General features: G+C 45.5%; 1 protein-coding gene across 1 annotated transcript; it reads right to left on the bottom strand.

Annotated features, from left to right (window-relative positions):
• Window positions 1–6,874: 6,874 nt before the first annotated feature.
• Window positions 6,875–9,452, bottom strand: LOC147986039 (uncharacterized). The gene is made up of 2 exons (XM_087541846.1): window positions 8,993–9,452; window positions 6,875–7,992 (listed from the first exon to the last, which is right to left on the bottom strand). The coding sequence occupies exons 1-2, from the start codon at window positions 9,450–9,452 to the stop codon at window positions 6,875–6,877; spliced, it is 1,578 nt and encodes a 525-aa protein (XP_087397972.1).
• Between the last annotated feature and the right edge of the window lie 12,199 nt (window positions 9,453–21,651).

The following is a 21,651-nucleotide window of genomic DNA, read 5'->3' as shown; positions in this document are numbered from 1 at the left end:
GTAGTAAACTATGTTCTTGTTTGGAACAATGAATACCAATATCCAGTGATTGCTACATATTAAGAAAGCCATGAACTTACGAATGATGTCGAAATCTGAAAGACAATCAGTGTATGCATGGTTGTTTACTTGACTTGCCATTCTTGATATGGCCAGAGAAATGATTCTGCATGGGACGTGTTTTCGAAGATAAGGAGGACCGTGTTAACGGCCCAGTCCCGTCGGTCCTTACCATCTAGTGTTGTGCCATTTGCTAATGCAGGATCTATGAAATACACACTCTCCCTTATTCTTCTCCACGCGTTTAATCCCCTGAGAGGAATAAAATGCAGTTAGCTGTTTATCATTTACAGCTTTGTATGGAGAAGTTGATCAGAGTTTTTTAAGTACTTACAAAATCAGGCATCTAACAAGAGTGGCATTGAGCACGTTGAAGTTGAAGAAGAGATGTAAGTCCTTGAAACTCACATTGATGGAACCAACATCATGTCGGAAATGATGTCTATTGTAGTGGACTAGCAAAGCATGATAACCTGCTGACATTTGATCCATGCAATATTCATGTAACTCGCAACAACTGGAGATGCACTCATCAAAATATTCGCCAACAAGAAATGGCTAGCCATGGACGTAATTGTGTGCTTCAAGTATGTCTGCTTTACTTTCAGCAAGCAACAATTCTACTTCTTCATCATCCATGGCATCAGAAATAATATTACTCCCAGATTCAAACAAGCTACTGTTAATTTGGTTCTAGGCGATGAGTGCTTTAAGTAAGAGGCAGTCGTTCTGTTTCCTCTTCACTCTCCCGCTGCCCTTCCTCGTGGTCATGGTTGTAGCCTTTTTGGCCACTTCCTTCTTGGTACTTGAAGCATTTCTGGAAGAACGTCTGGTTGCCTGCAAGGTAAACTGCCCAGCAGATAGTGAAGCTTGGATGGACTTCTTAGCAGACGGTTTATCTATTTCAGACTGCTGAGCTGGCGGTGCTACTGTGACGGACTGGTGGGTTGTAGGAGCAGAGGCATCGGACTACTGACCATGCGTTGAAGCTATGTCGGGTTTCTACGTAGGTGGTGCCAACTTGTCGGTGTGCTGAGGAGGCCATGCCAACGCGTTGGTTTGCTGAGCAGGAAGTGCTAACGCATTGGTATGCTGATCACGCGCCTGCGGACTGACGGACTGATGGGTAGTCGGTTCTGGACCTACAGACTGCTTAGCAGGCGGTTCCGAAGCATCAGACTGCTTAGCAGTCTATTCCACCAGGTTGGTCTGCTGAGCATGTGCTGCAGCTGGGTCTCCCCCCGCTGCTTCAGCGTCCGACATCTGAATCGGTGGTGCATCATCAGCAGTTGTAGGCCTTGCCACTGGCTGCTTTGGGGCACAGGACGACATGGCCTATACACCACAAAGTCGGGTCGGCTGATCACAGGTTGATGCATCAACCCACGAGAGCTGCTATGGCAAGGAGAGCATCACCGGTTGAGGGGCGACAGTGGTTGCTCTTGTCGGGGCTTCAGGAATCTCATCAATGAACTCTATTTCCTTTCGTGGCCACTTTATGTGATGTAACAGTGTTTCTCCCAAGGCCCTTTGCTCATTGAAGTCTCCTAGGACATTCTTCGGGACAAATTCATTGAATCCAGGCTTTACTTCAGTCATGTAGCACTTCACACAGCCCGGCTTTAATGGCACGTTGTCCAAGAAGAGGCCATCTTCCAAGAAGGGTGGGCAAACCCAGGTTGTTGCACATTTTAATGTACCTTCATAATGTGTAAGCATACCCTTCAGTCTGTCTTTCATTCCAGATAGATCAGATATAGCATCATCACGAACAACTGCAGTCTCAGTGTCGTTGGGGTCAGCTGATGCACAGCTACTCTTGTGTAGTATTGTCGCACAATAAGCAGCAGCATCCATGCCCGCCTCCCCTCCCATCTGCTAGCTATCTGTCAGTGTTAGAGTCTTCTGCATCATCATTGACTCCTCAACATCCTTTCGAACATCCGGATAAATCTCCTTCTTCAACTTTTCAAACAATGCATTCTGCTTCATTTCACTCCTCGCTTTTTTCATGCTGAGCCTCTCTTCTTTGCTGAGTGTGAAAGCCCTCTTGTGCGGGACATTAACACCTATACCCCTTGCACAGCCAGGGGGCTCTTTTGTCTCCAGAGCAATGGACAGAATGTCACATGGCCCTGAGTTCCTATAGAATCTTCCAGGGATCTTGGAAGCCTCTACCATCACTTCATACAGTTCGGCGTCAAGTGCGTTTTCAAAGTAATAAGTTCCGTCATCATGCCTCTTTGCGTTCACCCCTGATTTCACTAAAGGATGGATTCCCACCCGCCGCTACTGCTTCTTTGTCCTCCTGTTCCCATATCAGTTTCATGACGTAGTATCCTGCCACACCCATACGGTGGGGGTGTATGTTCTTCTTCTGAAGTTCTGATTGCTTGAAACTCTTCTCAGCAAACTCTGGAGTTGCCCTGACCCTTTTGAATTCTGCCCAGTATGCCTTTGTAATTTGGGGGCATGCAGGGATTGGGTCCTTTCCTTCACTCAAGTACTTCTTGTAAAGCATGTACTTTCAATTTCTCCAAGCATCCCTAGCCTTCTTTAGTGCAGTGTGTTCCACCTGCATTCTCCACTGCTCTGGAACGTTGAAGTGATCCATGATCACCCGGACTATCCTTCGCTGTGTTTTTGTGTCAGCCTTCCGAAACCCCTACAGATTAATGTTGAGCCTTGCGCTGCCAACAAATCCACACACACTCCTGAACCTCATGCATGCTTTATCTGGTTTAGTTGGAGCCCAGGACTTTAAGTCAATCTCGGTAACTTCATATACACCTTTAGGCTGGTGTGTGGGATTCCTTGGAGCGTTCCTCCGTGTCCTGACCGGAAGGGTAATTGTTGCAGCTCTATCCCGTTCAAGACTACTTGATCCCTCACAATCTGCTGAAGACATGGGGTTGTCCAAAACAGATGAAGATACATGGCCTGAATGAGTGTTGTCACTGCTACTCGGCATCTACAGAGAACACATGCGAAACTCAGGAAAGGAGGATAAGCATAAAACTAACAACTTGGTATGAAGCTTTCTAAACATGCCATGCAATAATTTAGAAAATGTACGGCTAATTTGTTAAGTTTGTGTGACTCGGGCACCCACGATCTGTAAATAGGTAATAACTTATTGGAACAAATACAGCTTATATGTAGTAAGGAAGGTAGATAATGAACATATATATGCTCTCCGTTATTTTATAGCCAACTTGGGGACATACAGAACGAAATTGGAAGAGGGATTGCGAGGAAATATGCCTCACCGCGATGGAGAGCAGTAACTAACAGGCTTCTTAATGCAAACCCGGCCGGACCACAGGAGAGGCGAGGGTTACTGCATCGATATGCTCGAGGGTGGCTGGCGAGCAAACAAAGACGGCGAGGTGCGGGCCACCGCGTGTTGGGAACGGCAGTGGAGGTAGGCTTGACGCCGTAGAGCGGGCACACGGCCGGGGTGAGCACGGTGGCGCCGGAGAGGGTTCCATTGTGGATCTGGTGGGAGGGGGGAGCTGGCGAAGGAGATTGGGTGGACTAGTTGAGTGAGATGCAGGTGGACGGTGGGGGTGTTGGGGACTCCGGGTGTTGGCGGCCTAGGTGAAAAGGGTGAAAAATATCCCCGGTCGCCGCGCACGCAGAAAGGCCTATGCAAACGGTTGCCTCTAAGCGCTCGTGTGCACAAACAGAACAATTGAAATGAAGATGTGAGTTCATCGTTTCGCCTCTAAATTTTTCCCACGTAAACCAATCACAATTTTACCACGGGTTTGATTTGCTGGCGCATTTCAGGTCTCATGTGCTATATGTAAGACATTTTTTAGCATTTACCATGCATGTTGTCATATAAATAAATTCCTAGCCAGATTGCATTTCCTGTCGAAAGGGATGAGGATTGTCGTTCGATCTGGGAGCATCCAACAGTGCAGACGTACGATCCGTGGGGTTTGGGTTCTAGCCAATCAGAACGCACGACTCAGATTGCGTGCGCAGCGAGGGGGCATCGGCCTAGGTTTGGTAGGCACACGGCTTTCGTGTGTGAACCGTGTGCTATTTGAAAACATTTTTTGGGGAGGGGCTATTTGAAAACATGTACATGTGTTGTCGAAAGGGATGAGGATGGCCGTTCGATCAAGGAGAATCCAACGGTGCAGACGTACGATTCGTGGGGTTTTGGTTCTGGCCAATCAGAAAGCACGACTTAGATCGCGCACCTGGCGGAGGGGTGGGGGTTCATCGGCCATGGTTTAGTGGACACACGACTTACGTGAGTGAACCGTGTGCTCTTTGAAAACATTTACATTACCTAACATCATATTTTTGTTCGACTGAAAACATGAGTTCATCGTTTCGCCTCCAATTTTTTTCCACGGTAAGAAATCAAGAGTATGGTGGAGAGTGTCATATACTAGCTCCCTCTGTAAACTAACAGTATATAGTATCATAGAGTATGGACGTACCTTCATAGTGCATATATAGTATCATAGAGTAGTACTAGCTCCCTCTGTAACTAATATATATAAGAGCGTTTAGATTACTAAAATAGTGACCTAAACGCTCTTATATTAGTTTACAGAGGGGGTATATATCATAGATGACCGTATTTATGGCCATGCATGACACAAAGTAGTATAGCATTTATTGTTTATATATATATATATATATGCTTCGGTATCTACATATGTTACTGCTTCTTTGCCACATCATCATATTTTATATTCCTGAGTGCATGATATACCGGCTATGATGCCCCCACTATGGCCACCCTAATAAGGTTGGTCGTAATATGGGAGTATCAAGCGGTACGATGCATGCCAACTAGACTTTTTGGATGATGTGGCACATAGTTAAACCAGAAAGGAGGTAGTATGAGAATAGCCACAATGGAGAGTACAGTAGTAAAATACACATATCCCTAGACTATATATGTTACTACCTTCATAGTGGGTAGTAATATAAGTGTAGTTTAATGCAAAGCTTCATTTATTAGGTTATAGACTCATATTGCATTGGGACATGTGATGTTACAGTAACTAGCTAAGTTATTAAAATTATCTCTCTCCTCATTAATTTATTGCCACGTAAGCAAGTTTGCTGAGTTGGAGTCAATGTTACTGCTGAAGTTACTCCCACTGTGGCTAGTGATCTGATACTAGCTAGCTAGTCGTCTATGATATACTAGCTACCTCACCAAGAGCATGGTTAATAATACGGCCAAGGGTCGGCTATAATAAGTTGCCATGTCATATACAGCCAACCTCTTAGCGGGCATGTACAATAATAAGTTTTATATACATACTAGTTTATCAATAGTTGGCCCACCTTACATCCTCACAAAGTGTCTTGGGTCTCGTGTTGCAAATGGCTCTACTAACTAGTCTCACATCCTACTGGGCAAACTAGTCTCACATCCTACTGTCAAGGTGCGGCCACTACCTCACTAATTAAAATACCAACTAGTCTCACATCCTACTGGGCAAACTAGATACAGCTTGTTAGTTTCAAACATTTCAGCCGCAAGGTGCGGCCACTGGCGTAGGACTAGTTGGTATTTTAATTACAGGAAATTCAGATGGAGTTCGGACATCATCAAAATCGATGTGTGCCTATGGCGTGCTCTCACGACCCTGTGGAAAAAAATTGGTAAAGTTTGGCACAAGTTCTGATGACCACTCCTTCCAAACCGAAGCATTTCACATGAAGGATCATGGTTTTCCAAAAGGAGACGTGTCAATTCAAACTCCTGTGGCCGGTGACTTCATCGTTTGGCCTCATAAAAATTTCCTCATGGTACGTAATCACCAATGTACCATGTGTTTGATTTTCTGGCGCATTTGAGGTATCGTTAGCTATATTTAAGACATTTTTTGAGATTAACATGCATTTTGTGCATAAAAATAAAATTACAACTGGAACTGCATGTGCTGTCAAAAGGGATGAGGATCGACATTCAATCTGCGAGCATCCAATGGTGCAGACGTACGATCCGTGGGGTTTGGGTTCTGGCCAATCAGAAAGCACAACTCAGATCGTAGGCAGGGTGGCAGGGTTTGGTCGGCACACGGCTTTCATCAACGAACCATGTGCTATTCGCAAAACAGATTGCATATATTTGTTCACACATACTGTAGTGAGATCAATTGAGTGTGCTACCTCTGTGATATAATAATAATAATAATAATAATAATAACAAAAAACAGTTCATATTCATTGCGTGAGCTGACAGCATATCAAGGTCAACATATTAACGGTTCTTACATCAACGGAAAACCAGGCATAACTCACAAATTCAATACACACGATAGTTCTAAATTGAATGAATTAAGTTGTAGGGTAGGCATAAATACTAGTCTCATGGCTTAATTCCCATGTACATGGGGGAACTTGGATCATTAAGTTGACCCCGAATGAACTTGGGGTTTTTGATGATTTTACACTGCTCTCTTGCACGGGTGCGTGATTCCTTGGTAGGCAACTCATAAAATTCATCGTACTCGTCCTCATAGGCAACATCGTTGACACCTAGTACCCTTATCTTCCCATGCATCGCTAAATGGGCGTTCTTATGCAAGGGGTCTTCCACAAAGAAAACCCGGGTAGCATCACTGGCAAGAATGAATGGGTCTGTGTGATATGCCATTGTTGTCCTGTTAACACAGGTCTTCCTGTACTCATCAATCCTTACCTGACCAAGAGGGATTCATGCGCACCTGAATAAACCCACCTTAACTTTCACATAGTCAAGCTCCCAAATCTCTTTGTTGGTTCCATAGTATACCCTTTCATCAGCTTCATTTACAGTCATGCATTCTATTCAAACAGAGCTGTTCTGATACGAGGTCTTCTTATCACGTTCCTTAGTGTAGAATGTGTATCCATTTATGTCATATACTTGGTACGTCAACACCGTAGGTGATGGCTTTTGTGCCAACCACGTAGCAATGTCATCGATGGATCCTTGTGCCAAACGATTCTTCAGCCATTCAGCGTACTTCTTAGTGTGCTCCTTCATCTCCACTTCTGATGAAGGCACCATTGGTAATAAGCTTTGGCGTATCTCCGCCAAGTGTTCTTCGGCATAAGCGATGAAAACTGGACTGTTAAGCAGTACCATCAAATGGGCTTTCTCTGCCAATTCTCTGGGTGCAGCCATTTGTGTGCCAGCAAGGACTGGCTTACCTTTCAGCCTTCCCTCATGGCGAGAGAGGGGCAAACCTATAGGTCTTTGTTTCATGTATTCGGTGCAAAACTCAACCACCTCCTCCGCGGTATGACCTTGTAGGATGCTTGCCTCTGGATGGTTTCGGTTTCGACAAAAGCACTTCGGTATTCCCATGAACCGCTCGAAGGGATACATGTTGCGAAGAAACACAGGACCACAATACTTTATCTCGTCGACAAGGTGCACAGTGAGATGGACCATGACATCAAAGAATGACGATGGGAAAAACATCTCCAGGTTGGACAATATTCTTGCAATATCATCTTGCATATGATCCAACTCTTCAAGATTTACAACTTTCTGCCATAGTTGGTTGAAGAAATCACATAGGTCAATGAGTGTGTTTCTTATATCTTTGTCCATCAGATTCCTGATGGCCACCGGGAGTATTTGTGTCAACATTACATGGCAATCATGTGACTTCATGTGTCCCAACTTCATTTTACCAGAGCTCACATCCACGAGACTTCTGATGTTTGCGCAGTAGAAAGAGGGTGTCTTAACTGACAACAAATAGGTGAAGAACTGTGTTGCTTCTTTTGTACTGAAATTGTAACTCTGGCGAGCTTTGATGAATTTGTCATCATCTTGTGCTTCACTCTTGCGTTGTGATTGATCAGCAAGCATATCGAGCCGTGAACCGTCACCATCCTTTCTTTTACCTTTAATCTTGAGCAGAGTGTCGAGGATGCTTTCACATACGTTCTTCTCTACATGCATGACATCGATGCAGTGACGTACACGTAGAATCTCACAGTAAGGTAATTTTCAGAACACCGATTTCTTCTTAAACACTTGATCCTTGGGTATTAGTTTCACCGTCAAAGGGTGGTTCTTGCCAAGCACAACATTAATTTTTTAGCCATATTGTGGACCACCTCCCCTTCATAGGGTCTTGGGCCCTCAGCTGCCTCTGCCGTACCATCAAATTCAGCTTTCATCTTTCGATATGGGTGATTTTTCCGTAAGAACCTACGATGACGCAAATACACTGTTTTGCACGAGTTGGGAAGTCTTCTGCTAGCTGTCCTATCCATGCATGTGACACACCCTACATCTCCCCTTCTTTTCTGCCTCGATGTGTTGCCTAATGCCGGCATATCTTGAATGGTGTGCACCAGCATCACATGTAGATTGAAAATCTCCTTTCTGTAAGCATCATAACATTTTACAGCAGGTGCATCTATCCACATTGTCAGCAGTTCTTTTACCAGTAGTTGAAAGTAAATGTCGATGTCATTTCCAGGTTGCTTCGGGCCTTGGATAATCATTGACATCATAATGTGTTTTTTCTTCATACACAACCAAGGAGCTAGGTTATATATGCACAGAAGCACCAGCCATGTGTTGTGATTGGTGCTCATATCGCCAAAAGGATTCATCCTGTCAGTACACTCCTCAAGCCTTATACTTCTAGGATCCTTGGCAATTTTTTCGAACTTGTTGTCGATTAATTCCCACTGAGCCCCATCTTTGGGTGCCTCATAAACCTATCCGCAATTCGCTCATCATGATGCCACCGCGACCTCTTTGCCTCTCTAGGGTTTGCAAACAAACGTCTCAACCTTGGAATTAAAGGCAAGTACCAAACAACCTTGAACGGGATTCCTGTCTTGATCTCGTCATCCAATTTGTACTTGTCCTTTTCTCTCCTATGCTTGTATCGTGCATGCTTGCATGTGGGACATGCACGAAAATCTTTGTACTCACCACGATACAATATACAATCATTCACACAAGCCTGTATCTTCTGTACTTCAAGTTCCAATGGGCAAACAATTTTCTTCACTTCATTCGTGCTTCTGGGGAGCACATTATCTTCTGTAAGAATTTCTTTCAAAAGACCTAACATCTCTGTGAAGCCCTTATTTGATAGACCGTTTGCTACTTTAAATCTGAGAAGTGCCAGGGTGGCACTCAACCTAGAATATTTCTTTTTGCAACCTGGATACAATTCTTTCTTGGAGTCCGCATCAATGGTTGGCAGATCCTTGTACCCAATCATATCCTTTTCTGGGCCCTCGAAATCTACAATCATAACAGCAAAATCTGGCATATCAAGATCGTCGTCATCTGCGTGGATATCTTGGTTTTCCAATGGGCATTTCAGCTTTCCGGTGTTACATTGGTAGCTTGACGCCTCTGCCCCGATGTTAGATTCAACATCCATGTGACACTGATCAGGGTTTGGCATCTTGCTGCCCTAGGTATCTTCATGCATGACCTCCTCTTCACCGTGTCTGGTCCAACGTGTATATCCATCCATGAATCCCCTAGAGACTAAGTGCATCTGGACATCTGCAACTTCATGTGACTCTGTATTGGCACAATCAGTACATGGACACGGGATGTAATCCGCATCACCAATTCTCCTCTTTATACTTTCAGCCAAATTCATGAACTCTGTAATGCCACTGATAAAATCTACGGTTTTCTGACTCTTCATCCATCGAGATTGTTCCATCTGCAGCAGACGAATGGTAATTAAAAACAAAACAACAACATTAATACACGGATTAACTGCTGCCCAAAGATGCGTGCATAAATCACAAGGTTTTGTTTTAATAATTACTGAGGGCGCTCCATGTTGTTATCCAGACGTGCAATGACAAAAATTAATGGCCAGTCAATTTACACGCAGAGTACTAGTACAACACTACACTTAGGAATTGAATACCTTAATTAAGCCACTCACAAAAAGAATGCCTTAATTAATTAGCCGCGCGGCGACCTCCACCCAGCAGACAGACAAGCGCGATGCGGCGGCACGCTGAGACAGCAAGGTCGAGGAGCAAAGCTTAGTGCGGCTACCGCCTAAAGTTCGACCTCCACTATCCCGCCATCGACCGTGATGGATGTGCTCGAATCACGCCGCCGCCGACCTCAATGGTTGAGCTCCTCCTATCTCCCGCCGCAGACCAAGGATTGACCTCCTATGATGCCGCCACCACCCACCGACCGAGGATTGACCTCTTCTCCGGTAGCCGCTGCCTAGGCCGTCGCCGCCATCTCTATATGCAGAGCGTCTGTTTTTTTCTACGGATATCCGCAGAGCGGCTGTTTACACGGTATCACACCGTAACTCAATTATATGGACAGGGTAGTACATCACATACGGTTATGTAACGGCAACCGTGTCTAACCTACGTTGTCTTCTCACACGGTTTGGTGCAGAAATCGTGTGTGACATTGTAATACCTAACACAAACGACATGTACAAACAGTGTGCCGTATACAACATACATATAGTGTCATTAGTAGTTCCCGGCCGTTAGCTTATCTCCACAGTTTCCCCATTTCCCCCAAATCCCTACATAGCCTCCAAATTCCCTCCCGTGGTGCTGGCATTGGGGGAATGCGGATGAGTGGTGCTGATGGTTTCGGTGCGGCTGCTCCTGCTCATATCACCGCCACGACGGCGGTCGCCGCCGAGCACTTGCCTAAGGTCATCAGAAGGCAGGTGTACTATGAATCTGAATTGTCCTGTCAGGTTCCAATCTATCCCGATCTTTTTTAGCATGTCCAAAGTATAGATCCTTGTTGAATCCGTCCTGAATGACCCCCCCAGGAAAGCGATCTGCCGATAGGTCCGGAGCTTGACTCCAGACTCCCGCAACACGAGTTCGACTCCGAGTTTTGCGTCACCGAGAAGTACCAAAAGCTGAGTTGTGCACACCCCTGCTCGACGTGTATGCACGGAGGGATTCGACATTGGCAGGCGGTTTCTTAGTTGCCCCTTAGAGGTTAGTGCTAATTAAGTTCATCATTTTACTTCAGTTAATGCCACCGCTCATCCAGAATACTATTTAACATTGGCAGGGATATGAGGCTTGTGCCTTTGTTAACTGGCTGGATGAAGAATGGCATGGCAGGGCTCAGAGTGTTATCACCAAGCTCGCAGAAGATAACATAAAGCTGAAGAAGAAACTGGCTGATCTGGAATGTACAATCAGTACGATGAAGCAAGAAAGAATCAATCACGGGCAACAGATGAAAGCAAGAGACAAGAAGGAACTAGCATGTGTAGTTGCGGTTGTCACATTAGCCATGTTCTATGCGTTGTTTGCAATGATGATTAGGGGTTTTGTTTGAAAGTATTGCTAAAGCAGATCTAGATGCGCTCTAAGTAATGCACATCTAGGTACTATGCCATTGATATTACGCGAAGATTCGTGCAGATATTTTTCTTTGTCTTTTTTCTTTTCCTTTTTAGTTTGGTTACTACTGGCTTTATCAATAAGAAGAGCTCAGTGTATTGCTTGACAACTGTCCTACTCTGTTCGTACCGGTACCGGTGCATAATCCCAAAACTCATTCCTTGTTTTTGTCCTGAAAAAGGAAACCAGCCAAATAGCCAATAGGAGTCCTGTGCAACCCCGGAAATTTGGAGCGACTGGGTACAAATAATTGCGGTTGATTATATCAGTGGTTAGATAATACGTTAACCCCCGCTTCAATTGGCAGTTCCTCTTCTCTGCATACCCCACTTAAGTGTCCACCATCTTCATCATCCCCGGCAGGCCGCGCTACACACTGGCACACACTCTGCAGCCATGTTGAGCGATAGCAAGGACGACAGTTCGGCCAGTAGTCTGGCGCCTGATGATAGGTCAACATCGGAATCATCCCGCTCGTCTTCCATGAGTCCGGCATCGAGCCCAGACCTCGATTATATCTGGTTCATGGAAGGGACGCCGCCTCCGGAGTCGTCAGATGACAACCAGATGAACGAGGAGCCATCAGAGGACGAAGAAGAGGACGACGATGATGATGAGGAGGAATGGTCGAACGAGGAGGAGGAGGAGGACGACGACATCAACGACGATGACGACGGCAGCGGCGATGAAAAGCCAACGGTCAGCAGCAAGAAGCATCCTCGCCAAGACGATGTCGCTGGGCCATCCAACAAGAACAACAAGAAGAAGAAGGACTAAATTAAGCAGACTGTATATATCTTTGTTTATCCTGTCAATCTCATCGCAGACGGTTAGTAATATTTATTCGACAGAGATCTTCTACATTATCGCCAACGGGTTGCTTTGTTGAACTGTGTGCCGTGACGAGCACCCAATTCACAAAAAAAAGACCGTATGGGTTGTCTATAATGACCGCACACAATTCTGATTACGGACCTGTTTGCCGGGTATCACACACATCTTGTTATGCCAAATCGTTTGTGTTCACCTCACTCATCGCAAACGGTTCATCAGAGTGAACTGTATGTCGTATATCACACACACCCTGATCTGGCTGCCCGTTTCTGTTGTTTTGTCTCATCACAAACAGTTCGTACAGATCAACCGTATGCCCCTCATCGAACACGCAACTATAATCTGAACCGTGTTTGATGTATCATTCATCACAAACGTTTTGCATCATTTCTGATGGTTTTCATACAGCACTGTTTGCGATTATTACATCGCACACAGTTTCTCGAAGGGTCTCTGATCGTAGTGTCGCGTTAGCAGCATCCTGCAGTAGTGACATATTCATAGCGTTGAAGCCAAAAGATATAAGTTTAATAATGATAGTGCAACTTATTTGTGGCATTGCCGTTTAGGTCATATTGGTGTAAAGCGCATGAAGAAACTCCATGATGATGGACTTTTGGAATCACTTGATGCTTGTGAACCCTGCCTCATGGGCAAGATGACTAAGACTCTATTCTCCGGAACAATGGAACGAGCAACAGACTTATTGGAAATAATACATACTGATGTATGCGGTCCAATGAGTGTTGATGCTCGTGGCGGGTATCGTTATTTTCTGACCTTCATAGATGATTTGAGCAGAATTTCAGAGTGAGGTGGAAACATTTGAAAAGTCTGAAACATTTGAAAAGTTCAAAGAATTTCAGAGTGAAGTGGAAAATCATCGTAACAAGAAAATAAAGTTTCTACGATATGATCATGGAGGAGAATATTTGAGTTACGAGTTTGGTCTTCATTTGAAACAATGCGGAATAGTTTCGCAACTCACGCCACTTGGAACACCACAGCGTAATGGTGTGTCCGAACGTTGTAACCGCACTTTATTATATATGGTGCGATCTATGATGTCTCTTACTGATTTACCGCTATCGTTTTGGGGTTATGCTTTAGAGACGGCTGCATTCACGTTAAATAGGGCACCATCAAAATCCGTTGAGATGACACCTTATGAACTGTGGTTTGGCAAGAAACCCAAGTTGTCGTTTCTTAAAGTTTGGGGCTGTGATGCTTATGTGAAAAAGCTTCAACTTGATAAGCTCGAACCCAAATCGGAGAAATGTGTCTTCATAGGATACCCAAAGGAGACTGTTGGGTACACCTTCTATCACAGATCCGAAGGAAAGATATTCGTTTCTAAGAATGGATCCTTTCTAGAGAAGGAGTTTCTCTCAAAAGAAGTGAGTGGGAGGAAAGTAGAACTTGATGAGGTAATTGTACTTGCTCCCTTATTGGAAAGTAGTTTATCACATAAATCAGTTCCAGTGATTCCTACACCAGTAAGTGAGAAAGCTAATGATGATGATCATGAAACTTCTGATAAAGTTACTACCGTACCTCATAGGTCAATCAGAGTAAGATCCGCACTAGAGTGGTACGATAATCCTGTTCTGGAGGTCATGTTACTTGACCATGACGAATGTACGAACTATGAGGAAGCAATGATGAGCCCAGATTCCGCGAAATGGCTTGAGGCCATGAAATTTAAGATGGGATCCATGTATGAGAACAAAGTGTGGACTTTGGTTGACTTGCCCAATGATCGGCAAGCCATAGAGAATAAATGGATCTTCAACAAGAAGACTGACGTTGATGGTAATATTACTGTCTACAAAGCTCGACTTGTTGCAAAAGGTTTTCGACAAGTTCAAGGAGTTGAGTACGATGAGACCTTCTCACCCGTAGCGATGCTTAAGTCCATCCGAATCATGTTAGCAATTGCCGCATTTTATGATTATGAAATTTGGCAAATGGATGTCAAAACTGCATTGCTTAATGGATATCTTAAAGAAGAGTTGTATATGATGCAACCAGAAGGTTTTGTTGATCCAAAAGGTGCTAACAAAGTGTGTAAGCTTCAGTGATCCATTTATGGACGGGTGCAAGCATCTCGGAGTTGGAATATATGCTTTGATAGTGTGATCAAAGCATATGGTTTTATACAGACTTTTGGAGAAGCGTGTATTTACAAGAAAGTGAGTGGGAGCGTTGTAGCATTTCTGATATTATATGTGGATGACATATTGTTGATCGAAAATGATACTGAATTTCTGAATAGCATAAAAGGATATTTGAATAAGAATTTTTCAATGGAAGACCTCGGTGAAGCTGCTTATATATTGGGCATCAAGATCTATAGAGATAGATCAAGATGCTTAATTGGACTTTCACAAAGCACATACCTTGATAAAGTTTTGAAGAAGTTCAAAATGGATCAAGCAAAGAAAGGGTTCTTGCATGTGTTACAAGGTGTGAAGTTGAGTCAGACTCAATGTCGTGTCCGACCACTTCAGAAGATAGAGAGAAAATGAAAGTCATTCCCTATGCTTCAGCCATAGGTTCTGTCATGTATGCAATGTTGTGTACCAGACCTGATGTGTGCCTTGCTATTAGTTTAGCAGGGAGGTACCCAAGTAATCCAGGAGTGGATCACTGGACAGCGGTCAAGAACATCCTGAAAAGGACTAAGGATATGTTTCTCGTTTATGGAGGTGACAAAGAGCTCATCATAAACGGTTACTTCGATGCAAGCTTTGATACTGATCTAGATGACTCTAAGTCACAAACCGGATACGTATTTTTATTGAATGGTGGAGATGTCGGTTGGTGCAGCTCCAAGCAGAGCATCGTGGCGGGATCTACATGTGAAGCGGAGTACATAGTTTTTTCCGAAGCAGCAAATGAAGGAGTCTGGATGAATGAGTTCATATCCAATCTAGGTGTCATACCTAGTGCATCGGGTCCAATGAAAATATTTTGTGATAATACTGGTGCAATTGCCTTGGCAAAGGAATCCAGATTTCACAAGAGAACCAAGCACATCAAGAGACGCTTCAATTCCATCCGCGACCAAGTCAAGGAGGGAGACATAGAGATTTACAAGGTACATACGGATCTGAATGTTGCAGACCCGTTGACTAACCCTCTCTCACGAGCAAAACATGATCAACACCAAGACTCCATGGGTGTTAGAATAATTACAATGTAATCTAGATTATTGACTCTAGTGCAAGTGGGGGACTGAAGGAAATATTCCCTAGAGGCAATAATAAAGTTATTATTTATATTTCCTTATATCATGATAAATGTTTATTATTCATGCTAGAATTGTATTAACCGGAAACTTAGTGCAAGTGTGAATACATAGACAAACAGAGTGTCACTAGTATTCCTCTACTTGACTAGCTCATTAATCAAAGATGGTTAAGTTTCCTAGGCATGGACAAGAGTTTTCATTTGACGAACGGGATCACATCATTAGATAATGATGTGATTGACTTGACCCATCCGTTAGCTTAGCACTATGATCGTTTAGTTTATTGCTATTGCTTTCTCCATGACTTATACATGTTCCTATGACTATGAGATTATGCAACTCCCGAATACCGGAGGAACACTTAGTGTGCTATCAAACATCACAACGTAACTGGGTGATTATAAAGATGCTCTACAGGTGTCTCCGATGGTGTTTGTTGAGTTTTCATAGATCAAGATTAGGATTTGTTACTCCGAGTATCGGAGAGGTATCTCTGGGCCCTCTCGGTAATGCTCATCACTATAAGCCTTGCAAGCAAAGTGACTAATGAGTTAGTTGTGGGATGATGCATTAAGGAACAAGTAAAGAGACTTTCCGGTAACGAGATTGAACTAGGTATTATGATACTGACGATCGAATCTCGGGCAAGTAACATACCTATGACAAAGGGAACAACGTATATTGTTATGCGGTTTGACCGATAAAGATCTTCGTAGAATATGTAGGAACCAATAGGAGTACCGGGGGGTTACCGGAACCCCCGTGGAGTCAATGGGCCTTAATGGGCCATAGTGGGACAGAGGAGGAGGCGTCCAAGGTGGCCCCCCCAAGCCCAATCCGAATTGGGAGGGGGGCCGGCCCCCTTTCCTTCTCTCCTTCTCCCTCTTCCTACTTCTCCTACTCCAACTAGGGAAAGGGGGGGAACCTACTCCAACTAGGATTAGGAATCCCCCTTGGGGCACGCCATAGAGAGGGCCGGCCTACCCTCCTCCACTCCTTTATATACGGTGGAGGGGGGCACCCCATGGAAACACAAGTTGACAGTTGTCTTAGCCGTGTGCGGTGCCCCCTTCCACAGATTTCCACCTCGGTCATATTGTTGTAGTGCTTAGGCGAAGCCCTGCGTCGGTAACTTCATCATCAACGTCATCACGCCGTCGTGCTGACGAAACTCTCCCTCGACCTCAGCTGGATCAAGAGTACGAGGGACGTCACCGAGCTGAACGTGTGCAGATCGCGGAGGTGCCGTGCGTCCGGTACATGGATCAGTTGGATCGCGAAGACGTTCGACTACATCAACTGCATTACTAAATGCTTCCGCTTTCGGTATATGAGGGTACGTGGACACACTCTCCCTGCTCGTTGCTATGCATCACCTAGATGGATCTTGCGTGTGCGTAGGAAAATCTGTTGAAATTACTATGTTTCCCAACAAGGGGACCCAATTTCCCCATACTTGTTCTTGTTAGCAGCAGAGGGCCTCTGTGCCTCCTAATATCACAAGATGAGTCATCAAACCTATGTGGTCTACTAGTAGCTGCTTCGGTGCCACCAGTGAACCACTTATTATTTACAAATGACAGCCTGTTGTTTTTCATGGCCAACTTTATGGGAGCAAATGAGGTGAGCCAAGTGTTGGATATATATTGTCAGGCAACCGGGCAGTGTATTAACTATGGTAAATCTTCTATCTTCTTCAGTAAGGGGTTTCCTGAGAATGTGAGAGCTGAAATAAAAGGTTTGCTCCAAGTAACCAATGAAACCTTGAATGAGAAGTACCTGGGCATGCCCTGTGTGAGGTCTTCAAAAAATGGAGCCTTCAAATTTTTAAAGGAACGACTTTGGAGTAAAAGTCAAGGGTGGATTGAAAAAAACCACTTTCCATTGCAAGGAAAGAAGTTCTTGTAAAAGTTGTGGCACAAGCACTTCATGTCTTCTCCATGTCATGTTTCAAGCTTTAGAGGGGCCTATGTGAGCATTTAAACATGTTGATTAGGAAGTTTTGGCGGGCAGCAAAAAGGGTCGCCGAAAACCTAGTTGGGTTTCATGGAAGGACATGACACAACCAAAAGCAATGGGTGGGTTGGGTTTCAAGGACTTTGAGCTATTCAATTTGGCCATGCTAGCAAACAGGGATGGCGAATATTGCAACAAGCAAGGTATTCGGCGACCATATTGCAGGCATCCATATTGCAGGCAAACCTTGGGAGTCATCCAAACAAATTCTGGAGGGAAATCATCGAGGGCATGGACGTGCTCAAGTAAGGGCTCATTAAACGTATTGGTAATGGCACCTCGATAGATGTGTGGACTGAGAACTAGATTCCTAGGGACGAGATGATGCGCCCCTATGGGAGCAAGGTATTGAATCCACTGGTGTGACACCCCGAGACCGTTGCGCCAGGTGTCTTCTGGTGTTTCGTTGTTGTTTCCTTGTCATTTGCTTGCGTGTCACATCTTGTCATGTCATCATGTGCATTGCATCATCATGTTTTTTCAAAACTTGCATCCGTCCCAGTCCCCTCGTTCCGTCCGTTGTCCATTTTGAGCCCAGACACACTTGCACGCGCCCGCGGCATGTCCAAAATAGTATTTTATAAGTGTCCGGAAAATGTTCTCGGAATGGGTTGAGAGTTGGCGTGCGTATAGTGTAGATAGGCCGCCTGCCATGTTTCATCGCATTCGGAGTTCGTTTGATAGCCCAACCGTTAAACTATAGCGGCATTATACCCGGTCTAACGTCGGACGTTTTTCGGTCTCCGGAAACCCTGCCGGGCCTCTCTCTCTTCTTTTCTCACATCTCGAGCCCTTCTGCACAGCCCACAAGTTCCAATCGACCCCTCGCATGCGTGTCCGAAATTGTCCCGGACCCGACCCGGACAGTCATCACCATTGGATCCGGATCATCCCCAAACATCTACAAAACGTCTCCGTTTTCTTATTTGGGCTCCCTAGCCTAATTTTCCCGAACGTCCGATTACTATAGGAGGGACGGATTAGCCCCTAACCTATTTCACCTGATGTATATATTTGGTCCAACCCTAAAAATTAGGAGGTCTGTCCCATCCACCCTCCTGCCCGCCGGCACCCACCTACCTTTCTTCCTCGGGATCCCCACTTTCCCCCCGATCCCATCCCACCAACCAGCTCCACCCCTCAATTTCATCACCGAGCCAACCGGCGGCCTCCCTGCGTAGCTGCGCCCCTGGCCCCGATCCTGTCAACCGAGGCCCAGCCTCCTCTCTCTCTCGTGCGCGAGCACGTGCCCAGGAACTCAAGCGGGGGAGCTCCGATCCCGCAGCACCAGGCGCCCTAGCATCCTCGTCGCCCCGCGGCTCCAGCGCGTCGCCCCCTTCCCATGGCCGCGTTGACCTCCCTCTGCATCGCCCGGATCCGACTGGGTCCATGCCTCCCCTGCAGCCCTGCACCGCCAAGCTCCTCCCACGGCCGCCCCGCCACCACGTCCTCGCCACCATGCCGGAGCAAGCCGGCAGGAAGTTCCCTATCGCGCCCTCTCCGCCGTCCTTCCCCTCCTTCCGATCCCTCTAACCTCCCCTGCTCTCCATGTCTTCTCTGTTGGACAGGAGCAACCAGGGCGCCGCTGAGCTCCAATCGCCGACCAGATCCTTCGAGTCTCGGCCATCTCCGCCGTTCTCGGTCCTCCCCGCCACCCAAGTCGCTCGCCTTGCCGCCCCTTCGTCCCGCTCGCCAGAGCTCTGCTCCCAGCCGCCAGCGCCTCTGCTACGCCTTCCGCTCGAGAATGAGCATGTTGACCGCGCCCCTCCACCTCGTTCAATCCAACCCAGCAGCCCACGTCCTGCGCGAGCAGGCCAACCCAGCTCCTCCACCGGCCGGCCCAGCGCGCCCCCTTGCCGGCTTCTCTTCCACCGAACCGGGCCGAGCCCATGGTGAGCTGCCTCCCAGCGCCTGCCACTGTTGCGTCGGCCTACCAGATTCGGCCCGTCCATGTTTTTTCCATATCTACAAATTTCCTATTTATCCTAAGATCTGCCAGTTTTGCAGAAACACCCTTGCACTTCATGCATATTTTAACTCACAAACTAAGCATCACATGTAAAAACTTCAAATATGAAAGTTGCTTAGAATTTTGTCTAGTTTAATAATATTCAACTTTCATGCATGTTTGAAATGTTTAAAATTCTTTTTGGTTAAATTTGCTCCTATGCCATGTTAAAATGTTTTAATGCATAACTTAATAACCGTAGCTCGGTTTTAAATAAACTTTATATGTAAATGGGGTAGAATTTTGCCTAGTTTAACATGGTGGCATCATCTTGCATGTTTAATAACTATAAAATATGGTTTATGGCAGATCAGTACCAAAACCTAAATTATGCACATGAGGAGCTTCCGGACTTGTTGTTTGTTGTTCCGGCCTCATTTAAATTTGCCTAGATGGGTAGTTTTCATATGCTTCACCTCTTGCCATGTTAACCAACATTTAATATTGTTGAGTACATAAACGAGATCGAACTAAATAACTTGAATGTGGTGTTCCGTCAATATGCAACTCGTTGCATGTTGAGCTCCACTTAATTTGTAGGATTGTTTGTGCATTTTGCCATGCCATGCTTCATTAAACCGGACATGCATCATACTTGATTGTGCATCATGCCATGTTTATGTGGTGGTTGTTTACTATGTTGTGTGCTTCTTTCCGGTGTTGCTTCTTCGGGTTGGTTCCGGTAACGTCGCGTTTGTGAGGACCCGTTCGTCTACGTCCGTTTGTCTTCTTCATGGACTCGTTCTTCTTCCTTGCGGGATTTCACGCAAGATGACCATACCCTTGAAATCACTTCTATCTTTGCTTGCTAGTTGCTCGCTCTTTTGCTATGCCTATGCTACGATACCTACCACTTGCTTATCATGCCTCCCATATTGTTGAGCCAAGCCTCTAACCCACCTTGTCCTAGCAAACCGTTGTTTGGCTATGTTACCGCTTTGCTCAGCCCCTCTTATAGCATTGTTAGTTGCAGGTGAAGATTGAAGTTTGTTCCTTGTTGGAACATGGAGATGTTGTTCCTTGTTGGGACATGTTTACTTGTTGGGATATCACAATATCTCTTATTTAATTAATGCATCTATATACTTGGTAATGGGTGGAAGGCTCGGCCTTATGCCTGGTGTTTTATTCCACTCTTGCCGCCCTAGTTTCCGTCATATCGGTGTTATGTTCCCAGATTTTTTCCTTATGCGGTTGGGTTATAATGGGAACCCCTTGACAGTTCGCTGTGAATAAAACTCCTCCAGCAAGGCCCAACCTTGGTTTTACCATTCGCCACCTAGCCTTTTTTCCTTGGGTTAGGCCAGCCCAAGGGTCATCTTTATTTTAACCCCCCCCCTTGGGGCCAGTGCTTGTGTAAGTGTTGGTCCGAAATAGAGCCACTTGAGGCGCCACCTCGGGGAAACTTGAGGGCTAGTTTTAGCTGTACGTAGGGTTCAGCCGGTGTTGCCCTGAGAACGAGATATGTGCAGCTCCCATCAGGATGTCGGTGCATCGGGCGGTCTTGCTGGACTTGTTTTACCATTGTCGAGGATGTCTTGTAACCGGGATTCCGAGTCTGGTCGGGTCTTCCTGCTAGAAGGAATATCCTTCATTGACCGTGAGAGCTTGTGATGGGCTAAGTTGGGACACCCATGCAGGGTTTTGAACTTTCGAAAGTCGTGCCCGCGGTTATGGGCAGATGGGAATTTGTTAATGTCCGGTTGTAGTAAACCTGAAGTTGATCTTAATTAAAAATGCACCAACCGCATGTGTAACCGTGATGGTCTCTTCTCGGCGGAGTCCGGGAAGTGAACACGGTGTTGGAGTAATGCTTGACGTAGGTTGTTCTATGATCATGTCTTGATCATAGTTGTTCGACCGTGCTTTTGCCTTCTCTTCTCACTCTCTTTTGCATATGTTAGCCACCATACATGCTAGTCGCTTGCTGCAGCTCCACCTCATACCTTTTACCTTACCTACAAGCTTAAATAGTCTTGATCGTGAGGGTGTGAGATTGTTGAGTCCCTGTGACTCACAGATACTTCCAAAATCAGCTTGCAGGTGCCGTTGAACTGTGCAGGTGACGCAACCAAGCTCAAGGAGGAGCTCGATGAAGATT

This window comes from Triticum urartu, chromosome 2A, assembly GCF_056163025.1.
Source record: "Triticum urartu cultivar PI428250 chromosome 2A, HENAU_Tu73, whole genome shotgun sequence".
NCBI classification, from domain to species: domain Eukaryota; kingdom Viridiplantae; phylum Streptophyta; class Magnoliopsida; order Poales; family Poaceae; genus Triticum; species Triticum urartu.
The sequence above is the reverse complement of the archived record's forward strand: the minus strand, read 5'-3'. Positions and strand labels throughout refer to the sequence as shown.